The sequence below is a fragment of the Bos grunniens genome, chromosome 17 (assembly GCF_055505025.1).
Source record: "Bos grunniens cultivar Pamir isolate PY7600 chromosome 17, Bosgru_T2T1.0, whole genome shotgun sequence".
NCBI lineage: Eukaryota > Metazoa > Chordata > Mammalia > Artiodactyla > Bovidae > Bos > Bos grunniens.
In genome coordinates, this window is record NC_141181.1 from 6,327,917 (window position 1) to 6,341,300 (window position 13,384).

The 13,384-nt window shown below is 43.8% G+C and overlaps 1 protein-coding gene across 13 annotated transcripts in view; it reads right to left on the reverse strand.

Annotated features, from left to right (window-relative positions):
• FHIP1A (FHF complex subunit HOOK interacting protein 1A) overlaps positions 1-13,384 on the reverse strand; it is a 308,835-nt gene that overhangs the window by 27,900 nt on the left and 267,551 nt on the right. For 10 of the 13 annotated variants that reach the window (XM_086346317.1, XM_086346321.1, XM_086346320.1 and 7 more), the window contains 2 exons: positions 11,217-11,384; positions 4,766-4,845 (listed from right to left, as the gene is read on the reverse strand). The exons of the other annotated variants lie outside the window; for them this stretch is intronic. In XM_086346317.1, coding sequence (XP_086202443.1) covers positions 4,766-4,845; positions 11,217-11,384 — 248 coding nt within the window. The remainder of the gene's footprint in view (positions 1-4,765; positions 4,846-11,216; positions 11,385-13,384) is intronic. 13 annotated transcript variants of the gene reach the window in all.

The window sequence follows — 13,384 nt, forward strand, 5'->3', positions numbered from 1 at the left end:
GTTGTGTCCAACTCTTTGCAACCCCATGGACTGCAGCACGCCAGGCCTCCCTGTCCATCACCAACTCCCTAAGCTTGCTCAAACTCATGTCCATCGAGTCAGTGATGCCATCCAACCATCTCATCCTCTGTCATCCCCTTCTCCTGCCTTCAAGCTTTCCCAGCATCAGGGTCTTTTCCAATGAGTCAGTTCTTCACATCACGTGGCCCAAGTATTGGAGTTTCAGCTTCAGCATCAGTTCTTCCAATTCAGGACTGATTTCCTTTAGGATTAACTGGTTTGATCTTCATGCAGCTCAAGACTCTCAAAGAGCCTTCTCCAATACCACAGTTCAAAAGCATCAATTCTTTGGCACTCAGCTTTCTTTATGGTCCAAGTCTCACGTCCATACATGATTTAGCTTTGACTAGATGGACCTAACTGGATACACACCTTATCATTACAGCCACCACTGTTCACAGCCTTGTTCTCAGAATTGTAAATCTCCTTATCTCTTTCTGCTGCAAACTTAGTAGTAACTTCTTCAATCGCATTAATTCTCTCTTAACCTGTATCTTAAATGTTATCTACACTAAACACTCAGTTTTTCATTTTAATAATTACAGTTTCCACTTCTAAAATCCCTAGCTGGTTCTTTAAACCTGCCTGTCATTCTTACTTGATTGCCAAAATGCCATTTTTAGGGAACTTCCCCAGTGGTCCAGTCATTGAGAATCTGCTTCCAGGGCAGGGGACTCGGGTTTGAGCCCTGGTAAAGGAACTAAGATCCCACATGCTGCAGGGCAGCGAAGCCTGTATGCCACCGCTAAGACTCAATGCAGCCAAATAAATAAACATAAATTTCTAAAAAAAAAAAGTTTTTAGTTTAACAGAAAATAATAAGTATTGGCAAGGATTGTGGAGCAACCAGAACCCTGTACACTGTCAGTGAACTTATAAAATGTGCAGCTATTGTAGAAAAAAAATTTTTCACAGAATGATCCAGCAACTTCACTTCTGGATATCTACACAAAAGAAGTGAAAGCAGGGTTCTGAAGAGACATATCTGTGTATCTGTGGCCACAGCAGGGTTATTCATTGCAGCTAAAACAGGAAGCAATCCAAAATGTCCAGTGACAGATAAGTGAGTAAACCAAATGTGGTGTAAATAATGGTGTATTATTTGGTCTTCAAAAGGACGGAAATTCTGACACCTGCTACAACATGAAAGACTCTTGAAGACACTGTGCTAAGTGAAATAAATCAGGCACAAAAAGACAAATACTACATGAGTCCACTTACATGGACTAGTCCACCTAGAAGAGGCAAATTCAGAGCAATAGAAGGCAGGATAGTGGCTGCCATGGGCTGGGGCAGGGGTGGGGGGCAGGGAGTGAGGATTTAAGGGGTATAGAAGGGGTTTTCTTTGTGAGGTGAGAACAATTCTGGAGATGGATGGTGGCAATGGCTGTACAATTATGTGAATGTACATCACTGAGCTGTATGGTTAGGTTCTATGTATTTGACTCAGTTCACATGTCCGACTCTTTGCAACCCTATGGACTGCAGCACGCCAGGCCTCCCTGTCCATCACCAACTCCTGGAGTTTACTCAAACTCATGTCCATTGAGTCAGTGATGCCATCCAACCATCTCATCCTCTGTCGCCCCCTTCTCCTCCTGCCTTCAATCTTGCCCAGCATCAGGGTCTTTTCTAATGAGTCAATTCTTGGCATCAGGTGGCAAAAGTATTGGAGCTTCAGCTTCAGCATCAGTCCTTCCAATGAACACCCAGGACTGATCTCCTTTAGGATGGACTGGTTGGATCTCCTTGCATCCAAGGGACTCTCAAGAGGCTTCTCCAACACCACAGTTCAAAAGCATCAATTCTTCAGCACTCAGCTTTCTTTATAGTCCAACTCTCACATCCATACATGACCACTGGAAAAACCACAGCTTTGACTAGACGGACCTTTATTGGCAAAGTAATGTCTTTGCTTTCATAGCTTTTCTTCCAAGGAGCAAGAGTCTTTTAATTTCATGGCTACAGTCACCATCTGCAGTGATTTTGGAGCCCCAGAAAATCAAGTCTCTCACTGTTTCCATTGTTTCCCCATCTATCTGCCAAGAAGTGATGGGACCGGATGCCATGATCTTAGTGTTTTGAATGTTGAGTGTATTTGACTACCATTAAAAATACTTGTTCTGCCTGAAATTATCACAACATTGTTAATCAGCTATACTCTAATACAAAATAAAAAGTTTAAAAAAAACAGAAAAAGTACTTGTTAAATGGGTATGGGGGGTGGGAGGTGGATCAGCCATTCAGGTGACAACGATAGGAAGCAGAGGTTTCCTGCGTGTCTACCGCGTGCTGACCTCTACATCTGTCCCCAACTCGTTCTTCTCAGATTCCCCAGGCAATGTGGCAGAATCAGAAATACAGAAAGTAGTAAATAAAGGGCATCTACTATTACATTCTCATCATCCTCCTCAATAAGGAAACAAAGAAGAAACTCAGGCTAGGAGCACTGAGATCAGAGGCTGCTGCTGCTGCGTTGCTTCAGTCGTGTCCGACTCTGTGCGACCCCATAGACAGCAGCCCACCAGGCTCCCCTGTCCCTGGCATTCTCCAGGTAAGAACACTGGAGTGGGTTGCCATTTCCTTCTCCAATGCATGAAAGTGAAAAGTGAAAGTGATGTCGCTCAGTCCTCTCCGACTCTTAGTGACCCCATGGACTGGAGCCTACCAGGCTCCTCTGTCCATGGGATTTTCCAGGCAAGAGTACTGGAGTGGGGTGGATCAGAGGCTACACCCAGCGCTTTCTCCATGACTCCATTCAGCACCTGCAACCATGCACTTTCCTGGGCAACAACAGGCCCTTACTCACCATGGAAATGCCAAGCACTGACCTCGACGTGTGTTTCAATCACAAGCTGATTCCTTCACCTTCATAAGGCACAGAGCTGGCTCTCAAAAGCTTTGACAAATACGACCTCTGAGGACAGTTTTTACCACAAGCACCACCCTGTGAGTAGACAACGCCACTGGGCAGAAGCGTCTGCCCCCCTGGCTCAGCCTCCCCCGGTGACCAGGGCTGGGACATGGGGCCAGGCTTCCAGGCCCACTGCAGAGGACAGCTGCTTTCCCTGCTGTCAAAGAAGCGACATTCAAGGATCTAACGTTTAAATATAACCAGGATTTACCCTTGTTGGAAGCGAACTTTGGCTCTGACACCAAACAAACAGGCTTTAACAAGCTGCTCTGACGGCTTTCATCCAGGCGCCACTAATGCACTGTCACATCAGGAGAGACCTGATGAGAAGCGGACATAACCCTTTTAGGACAGAAAACGAATGAGTCATACCCTGAACGACCCAGGGTATGTACTTATGAGCAGATTCGTTCTTTGCTAAGGCCCTAAGATCAGTTACTGATGGCCTGATCGAAACCCTCCGGAAGCCCAAAATTAATAGGCGATGTTCTCCTATAAAACAGTGACTCTGCAAGGCCTCCATCACCAGGCCGCCCACTGACTCCCCCTGTGGTGCTTCTATCGCTCCCTTTTGCAGGGTGACACATCTATACTGCACCTTCCTCAAACCAGTAGTTCTCAAACTTAGCCTGGCATCAGAATCCCCCAGAGCTAAACAAAACACTGCTTGCCAGGCCCCACCTACCACCAGTTCCTGATTCAGCTTGTCTGGGAGAAGACGGCCAAGGATGTGTGTTTTCATGAGTTCCTGGATGACGTCTCTGCTGCTGTTCCCAGAACCACACTTGGCCATGCCCTGAAACTTCTCCAGGGCCAGACACCTCTTGGAACGCCAGCTCCTCAGTAATCCTGCTCACACCATGTCTAAACTGCAGTGGGACCAGGGGCAGCCCAGGTCTCCTCCCTCTTGTCTTGCTCTCAGCACCCTCTGTCCCAGGAGGGGTCAGCAGCAGGGTCTATGGACGGTGGGGGTGGAGCAGGCACCCAGCGAGCTAGTCCACTCTTTCCTTACTGCGTCCAGACCACGGAGGGGGTGCGGGAGCACAGGCCCTTGTCAACTCTCTTCCTTCACAAAAGCAGATGCTCCTCTCAGCGACCCTGAGAGGACAGGCTGGGATGAGGCAGGATTCGGCGTCCCTGAGTCTCCTGCCCAATGACCAAACTGATGTCGTCTTGCTGGCAGTCCACTTTGACTCCGGACACCCATCTCCAGACCCCAGCCCATTCATGACACCGTTCCCACCTGGACATCTGAAGGACAGACCTTCTCTGCCCTGTGTATACGGATGCCCTTTTCAGCTTGTCCCTCCACCCACGCCCTTCTGAACTATACACAGGAAGTACTCATTAAATATTTACCGAATTTAATTGAAAAATACTTGCAAGCCAGGCAGTGAGCACTGTAGCCATACCATTACTAAAGCAAAAGTCATAGAATAATTTCTATACACCAACAGCATTTCATATTGAGAAAAGTTGTTCTCAATAACATGAGTCTCCTAAAAATGTACTTTGGGAGAAAGACATCCAGTTACAGACCAGAAGAGCTTTCATAACACTTCTGAAAGTTTCCAAACGTTCTATTTATTTTTTTCAGGAGCACATGTATAATATAATGCCTTTGCCCCCCTAAATACTTTTAACCTTGGGCAATAATGCAGAAGTTAAGCTGATTTTCTTGATTATTTTCTTTCTTAGAAGCATGGCCCTTACTTAGCTCATACTATCAAAGGAAAATAAACAGCAATAGTGTAGGTTGTTCTTTAAAGGAGACAAAAGGTGGCAACTCACCTTAGAATTAGTTGTAACATCACATCTTCACAATGTAAACCGATGAGAGTTCTAAATAATGCCAGGGACACCACACAAAGCTGGGAAGCAACAAACACACGTTCTGTTTCAGACACTGAAGGGACCTCTGTAACCTCCAAAGACGGTAAATAATTCAGAATGACAAAATAAAATGGCCTTCATTTTTTAAGTAGTTTTAATTTTTTTTTTTTTTTTAAAGATGCTGCTGCCAGAGAAAATGTATATTCAGACCACCAGTTCTCCTGTAGGATTTGATTCGACAATCTATCCCTGGGATTATGCCACTATGCAGAATCACGCTCCTACAAAATGCCTATGCTCATGTAAGATCCAGATAAACACGCCCCCTACAACTCCCCAACACACACACACACACACACACACGCACACACACACACGCACACACACGATCTACTTATGTCATTTGTTTTCCTATTTTCTTTTTTAAATATTTTGTTTATTTATTTGGTTGTGAGGAGTCTTTGTTACGGCATGCAGGAGCTTGTATTAATAATTGTGGCATGCAGAGTCTTAGTTGCAACATGTGGGATCTAGTTCCCTGACCCCCAGGGATCAAATCCTGGATCCCCAGCATTGGGAGCCCAGAGTCTTAATCACTGGAGTGCCAGAGAAGACCCTTCTAGTTATTTTCAAATATGACATTGATTTTTTACAAGATAGGGCTAAAAGAAAATTGCATATACCCCGGCCAACTCTCTACCTAGAGTCCCCAGCCCCAAACCTCAACTCCTTTTGATTTGTTTCTTGGCTTTGGGGCAAAGATTTTCCTGAGTTCCATTTCCCATAGTGCTGAGGGGTGATGATATACTTTCCTGAAGTATTTCATTAAATACTTTTATCATTAAAAAAAAAAAAGAAAAAGAATTCTTGCCATCTCTAATTTCCAAAAAGGAAGGATAAAGAGCCCAACAGAGAAGGTTCCCAAAGGTACATTCTAAAATCACTGTGTCCTTTGGGGAGTAAGCATTTATCGTTCTATCCAGCCACATAAGTAATTGAGGCTCTTACTGTTTGTACAGGAGAATAAGCGCTAGTCCATCTTCTAGGCAGGACCAGTTTACAACCTGGTTAATGAAATTCGTAACAGTGCTGCAGAGAAAGAACTGTACTTGGTGTGCCCCAAAACATCTCTTGGACTCAGGCCACCCCTTACAGTTGGGCAGAAGCAACGTACTTCATTCCACTCACTCCATGCCTCTGCACATCCCGTTCTTCTGCCTGGAATGCCTTCCTCTGTCTCTTCCGCAGGATAAAGCCTCCTTATTCTCTAAGACTGACCCTAGGCACCATCTTTCCTAGGAAATCTTCTCTTTCTACCAGGATTACCCCTCAGCATCCCCTTTCCCCATTCTGAGTCCGTTCTATATGTCACCATAGTAACCTGGGCAAATCACTGTCAAGGTGCTCAGCACCCTGTATCTGTCTTTTTATTATTGAGTCCCAGGAGTTTGTAATTCTACATACAAGTATCTTATCAGAGACATGACTTGCACAGATTTCTTCCTACTGTGTCAGCTGTCTTTGCAGTTTCTTAATGGTGTTCTTTGAAACACAAGAGTTCTTACTTGTTTATACATTTTCGATTTCTTCTTGAATCAGTCCCAGAAGACTGTATCTTTCTAGAACTTGCCTGTTTCATCTAAAGTATCCAATCTTTTGGCACATAGTTGTTCACAGTATCCCTCATAATCCTTTTTAGTTCTGTAAGGTCAATAGTAATATCCCTTCTTTCATCCTGGATTTTATTAATTTGACTCTTCTTACTTTCTTCCTTAGTACTCTAGCTAAAAGTTTGTCAATTTTGTCAATCTTTTCAAAAACCCAACTTTATTTGAAGCTTTTGATTTGTTTTTATTGAATGAAAAATTCTTTAAATTCTATGGTGCTTTACAGTTTTCGAAAGTTTCACACATGATTTCATAATATCCCTTTTCCCCACTACGCGTTCCAGCTCACCACTGGTAACCACATTCGTTATCTATAGCTGTGAGTCAGCTTCTTGGCTGTTTTACTTACTAGTTTGTTGTATTTTCTAAATTCTACATATAAGCGGTATTATACAGCATGTGTTTCTCTGTCTGACTTACTTCATTTAGCATAAAGCCCTCCAAGTCCATCCAAGTTCTTGCAAATGGCAAAATTTCATTCCCTTTTTTTTTCTATTTTTTTTCCTTCTTTTGGCTGCACTAGATATCAGTGTCATCCAAGGGCTTTCTCTACTTGGGGCTACTCTCTAGCTCCAGGCACAGGTTTCTCCTGTTGCAGAGCACAGGCTCTAGAGCGCCGAGGGTTCACCAGTTGTGAGGCACGGAATTAGTTGTCCTGTGCATGTAGAATCTTCCTGAACCAGGGGTCGAACCTGTGTCCCCTGCACTGGAAGGCGGATTCTTAGCCACTGGACCACCAGGGAAGTCCCACCACATATTCTTTATCCGTTCATTTGTTGATGGACAGTTTGGTTGCTTCCATAACTTGGACACTTTGCAAATTGCAAATAATGCTGCTTCAGTTCAGTTCAGTTCAGTCGCTCAGTCGTGTCCGACTCTTCTCGACCCCATGAATCACAGCACGCCAGGCCTCCCTGTCCATCACCAACTCCCGGAGTTCACCCAGACTCACGTCCATCAAGTCAGTGATGCCATCCAGCCATCTCATCCTCTGTCGTCCCCTTCTCCTCCTGTCCCCAATCCCTCACAGCATCAGAGTCTTTTCCAATGAGTCAACTCTTCGCATGAGGTGGCCAAAGTACTGGAGTTTCAGCTTTAGCATCATTCCTTCCAAAGAAATCCCAGGGCTGATCTCCTTCAGAATGGACTGGTTGGATCTCCTTGCAGTCCAAGGGACTCTCAAGAGTCTTCTCCAACACCACAGTTCAAAAGCATCAATTCTTCAGCGTTCAGCCTTCTTCACAGTCCAACTCTCACAGCCATACATGACCACTGGAAAAACCATAGCCTTGACTAGACGGACCTTTGTTGGCAAAGTAACGTCTCTGCTTTTGAATATGCTATCTAGGTTGGTCATAACTTTCCTTCCAAGGAGTAAGTGTCTTTTAATTTCATGGCTGCAGTCACCATCTGCAGTGATTTTGGAGCCCCAAAAAATAAAGTCTGACACTGTTTCCACTGTTTCCCCATCTATTTCCCATGAAGTGATGGGACCAGATGCCATGATCTTCGTTTTCTGAATGTTGAGCTGTAAGCCAATTTTTTCACTCTCCACTTTCACTTTCATCAAGAGGCTTTTGAGTTCCTCTTCACTTTCTGCCATAAGGGTGGTGTCATCTGCATATCTGAGGTTATTGATATTTCTCCTGGCAATCTTGATTCCAGCTTGTGTTTCTTCCAGTCCAGCGTTTCTCATGATGTACTCTGCATGTAAGTTAAATAAGCAGGATGATAATATACAGCCTTGATGTACTCCTTTTCCTATTTGGAACCAGTCTGTTGTTCCATGTCCAGTTCTAACTGTTGCTTCCTGACCTGCATACAGATTTCTCAAGAGGCAGATCAGGTGGTCTGGTATTCCCATCTCTCTAAGAATTTTCCACAGTTTATTGTGATCCACACAGTCAAAGGCTTTGGCATAGTCAATAAAGCAGAAATAGATGTTTTTCTGGAACTCTCTTGCTTTTTCCATGATCCAGAGGATGTTGGCAATTTGATCCCTGGTTCCTCTGCCTTTTCTAAAACCAGCTTGAACATCTGGAAGTTCATGGTTCACGTATTGCTGAAGCCTGGCTTGCAGAATTTTGAGCATTACTTTACTAGCATGTGAGATGAGTGCAATTGTGCAGTAGTTTGAGCATTCTTTGGCATTGCCTTTCTTTGGGATTAGAATGAAAACTGACCTTTTCCAGTCCTGTGGCCACTGCTGAGTTTTCCAAATTTGCTGGCATATTGAGTGCAGCACTTTCACAGCATCATCCTTCAGGATTTGAAATAGCTCAACTGGAATTCCATCACCTCCACTAGCTTTGTTCATAGTGATGCTTTCTAAGGCCCTCTTGACTTCACATTCCAGGATATCTGGCTCTAGATGAGTGATCACACCATTGTGATTATCTGGGTCGTGAAGTTCTTTTTTGTACAGTTCTTCTGTGTATTCTTGCCACCTCTTCTTAATATCTTCTGCTTCTGTTAGGTCCATACTATTTCTGTCCTTTATCGAGCCCATCTTTGCATGAAATGTCCCCCTGGTATCTCTAATTTTCTTGAAGAGATCTCTAGTCTTTCCCATTCTGTTGTTTTCCTCTATTTCTTTGCACTGATTGCTGAGAAAGGCTTTCTTATCTCTTCTTGCTATTCTTTGGAACTCTGCATTCAGATGCTTATATCTTTCCTTTCTCCTTTGCTTTTTGCTTCTCTTCTTTTCACAGATATTTGTAAGGCCTCCCCAGACAGCCATTTTGCTTTTTTGCATTTCTTTTCCATGGGGATGGTCTTGATCCCTGTCTCCTGTACAATGTCACGAACCTCAGTCCATAGTTCATCAGGCACTCTATCTATCAGATCTAGGCCCTTAAATCTATTTCTCACTTTCACTGTATAATCATAAGGGATTCAATTTAGGTCATACCTGAATGGTCTAGTGGTTTTCCCTACTTTCTTCAATTTAAGTCTGAATTTGGCAATAAGGAGTTCATGGTCTGAGCCACAGTCAGCTCCTGGTCTTGTTTTTGCTGACTGTATAGAGCTTCTCCATCTTTGGCTGCAAAGAATATAATCAATCTGATTTTAGTGTTGACCATCTGGTGATGTCCATGTGTAGAGTCTTCTCTTGTGTTGTTGGAAGAGGGTGTTTGCTATGACCAGTGCATTTTCTTGGCAAAACTCTATTAGTCTTTGCCCTGCTTCATTCCGTATTCCAAGGCCAAATTTGCCTGTTATTCCAGGTGTTTCTTGACTTCCTACTTTTGCATTCCAGTCCCCTATAATGAAAAGGACATCTTTTTTGGGTGTTAGTTCTAAAAGGTCTTGTAGGTCTTCATAGAACCGTTCAACCTCAGCTTCTTCAGCGTTACTGGTTGCCTTGGAAACGAACAGAGATCATTCTGTCGTTTTTGAGATTGCATCTAAGTACTGCATTTCGGACTCTTTTGTTGACCATGATATGATGGCTACTCCATTTCTTCTGAGGGATTCCTGCCCGCAGTAGTAGATATAATGGTCATCTGAGTTAAATTCACTCATTCCAGTCTATTTCAGTTCGCTGATTCCCAGAATGTCGACATTCACTCTTGCCGTCTCTTGTTTGACCACTTCCAATTTGCCTTGATTCGTGGACCTGACATTCCAGGTTCCTATGCAATATTGCTCTTTACAGCATCAGACCTTGCTTCTATCACCAGTCACATCCATAGCTGGGTATTGTTTTTGCTTTGGCTCCATCCCTTCATTCTTTCTGGAGTTATTTCTCTGCTGATCTCCAGTAGCATATTGGGCACCTACTGACCTGGGGAGTTTCTCTTTCAGTATCCTATCATTTTGCCTTTTCATACTGTTCATGGGGTTCTCAAGGCAAGAATACTGAAGTGGTTTGCCATTCCCTTCTCCAGTGGACATTCTGTCAGCCCTCTCCACCATGACCTGCCCGTCTTGGGTGGCCTCACGGGCATGGCTTAGTTTCATTGAGTTGGACAAGGCTGTGGTCCTAGTGTGATTAGACTGACTAGTTTTCTGTGAGTATGGTTTCAGTGTGTTTGCCCTCTGATGCCCTCTTGCAACACCTACCGTCTTACTTGGGTTTCTCTTACCTTGGTGCTCCAGCAAAGCGCAGCCGCTGCGCCTTACAATAATGCTGCTTATATATAACCATTAGGATATATGGATCTTTGCAAACTAGTGTTTTCATTTTCTTCCAATATACCTTTGCTTTTAAAATAATAATTGCAATTAAACAGAGGCAGCCTATGGGGAGAGGGCTGCAAAGGATTACACTAAAGGTATGAGAGGATTTTCAAAGTTAATCAGAGCACCAAACAAAGAATGACTACCTAAATTCACACGTGCCCAGACTTGCATTTCAAACCACTTATGGACAGAAATATGATCTCTAATACCCAGACTTGACAGACTTCAGCTCTTTGGCTTTACTTGAGCTTCAGCCCCATCCCCTGTTCCTTGTCTCCTCGGAAGCACATTCTGCTGGTTCTGCGCAAGAAAGTGTCAACCCAGACAAACTGAGAAAACTGTCTAGAAAAGGCAGTAACTTCCACCTCCCAGACAGAAGGGCTCCAGGCAGCAAAACAATCTAGCTCATCTCTTCCAAAACAGAAAAGTAAAGGCTGAAAGGAAAATAAAAGGAGGGTAAATAAAAAGAAGAGAATATTCACAGTTTTATCCCAAAAACAAACTCTCCTGAACTGTGTCCTGAGTCATAACTTCCCTTCCACTGGGGCTCTCCTTACCCGGAATGGGGTGTTGATTCGGCTCGTGAGTGTATCCAAGATGTGGACATTCTCGTGCTGGTGCAACAGGATAAAGCGGAGGAAGGTCTCGAGCAGTGCTGGCTCGGAGATGCTGCGCAGAAAAAGGTCCAGGTAGGCGGTGGTGGTCATGACCTCCTCCACAGTCACCTGGGCCCAACGACAGAGTGAACGCAGGTGAGCCTCCCCCGATGCTGCGATCCATGCCTCTCCAACGGCCCCCAGCCTCACCGTGGTGACCCCATCAAGGCAAGAACACGCCTGCCACGAGAGCACACTTCAGAGCTTCATTTGAAGCCCCTAACCTATTCACATTCCTCAAAATCTCATGCTGATTCCACCTTTTAATTCAGTAAGGGAAAAGCAAAGGCAGAAAGAAGCAATTCAAGTGTTCTGACAACCTTCATACACCAGATGCAGTTCAAATACCATCAAGATTTTAGTGTGTAATCACAAAGAGGGAAAAGATAATAGAAAGTATGTTCATGGTCCATAAAAAGGATTAATTAGAAAGCTCAGTATAACTTGTTCCCTTACTAGTCATTCAATAAACCTTTATTGGGATTTCTTATGAACAAGAAGATAGAAACAACACATTTCCTGTCCAGGAAGATGGGTTCTATTTATGATCTAGCACACTAAATATAATAAATAGCAAATGACAGGTGCAGAAACAAAACGCTGCAGAAGTTCAGATACGTTTCAGGCAAGTTGCAAGTCAGAATTTTATAACTGAATAATATACATAAAGTATTATTTATAAACTGCTGTAAGAGTTTACTGCTTATAAAGTAACTGTGACTTTTTAAATAATACAGATTACTATTTTCTATGTGCTGTGATTTTCCCATGCAGTAAAACATCAATCTTTCAGGAAACAGACTCCTCTAAAGAGTCAAGTTTTTCAAAGAACTGAGGATTTGATGCTTAAAGCAACAAATTTTTATTTTAAACATTTTGACTGGGAATATTTTAAGAGTGAGTATACATTGCTTTGTCTTCCTAAAGGCAGAATTGTGCTAAGTCATGTCCGACTCTTTGCAACCCTATAGACTGTAGCCTGCCAGGGTCCTCTGTCCATGGGATTTTCCAGGCAAGAATACTGCAGTGGGTTGTCACTTCCTTCTTGAGGGGATTAAACCCATGTCTCCTGCAATTGCAGGCACTGGCAGGCGGATTCTTTACCACTGAGCCACCTGGGAAGACCTAAAGGCAGAACAGGAGCCATCAACTGCCATACTGTCTGTAATACAAAAAGACTCAAACAAGGTTGCATGAGAATTACCAGGGAAACGGTTCAAAATTTCAGATTTCAGCCTTATACCCTAGAAAGCTTAGATATCTCCCCTGCCATGAGTCAAACACACTTGATGCTAAAAGAAACAGATGGTGATAAATTTTGAGTGATCACATCTTTTCTTTTCCAGTAGTCGATCTTCTTTTCTCCTCACTTTAAAAGTGTTAGCTGTCATTTTATCATACTGTTACTGGGCCATTCCTTTAAAAATGCTTTCCTCCTCTCCTTTTCTGCCTTCAAAATCCACAACTCAGTTTAGAAACCAGATCTTCAGACCTGCTATGTAAGTGTGGACAGCTCTCGCAAGGATGCATCTGCACAGAAAGGCTTGAATTACTTTTATGAATTTCTTGATTCTTAGGGATGTGCTAGATAGATGAGTCCATATCAGTTCAGTTCAGTTCAGTTCAGTCACTCAGTCGTGTCCGACTCTTTGTGACCCCATGAATCGCAGCACGCCAGGCCTCCCTGTCCATCACCAACTCCCGGAGTTCACTCAGACTCACGTCCATCGAGTCAGTGATGCCATCCAGCCATCTCATCCTCTGTCGTCCCCTTCTCCTCCTGCCCCCAATCCCTCTCAGCATCAGAGTCTTTTCCAATGAGTCAACTCTTTGCATGAGGTGGCCAAAGTACTGGAGTTTCAGCTTTAGCATCATTCCTTCCAAAGAAATCCCAGGGCTGATCTCCTTCAGAATGGACTGGTTGGATCTCCTTGCAGTCCAAGGGACTCTCAAGAGTCTCCTCCAACACCACAGTTCAAAAGCATCAATTCTTCGGCGCTCAGCCTTCTTCACAGTCCAACTCTCACAGCCATACATGACCACAGGAAAAACCATAGCCTTGACTAGAT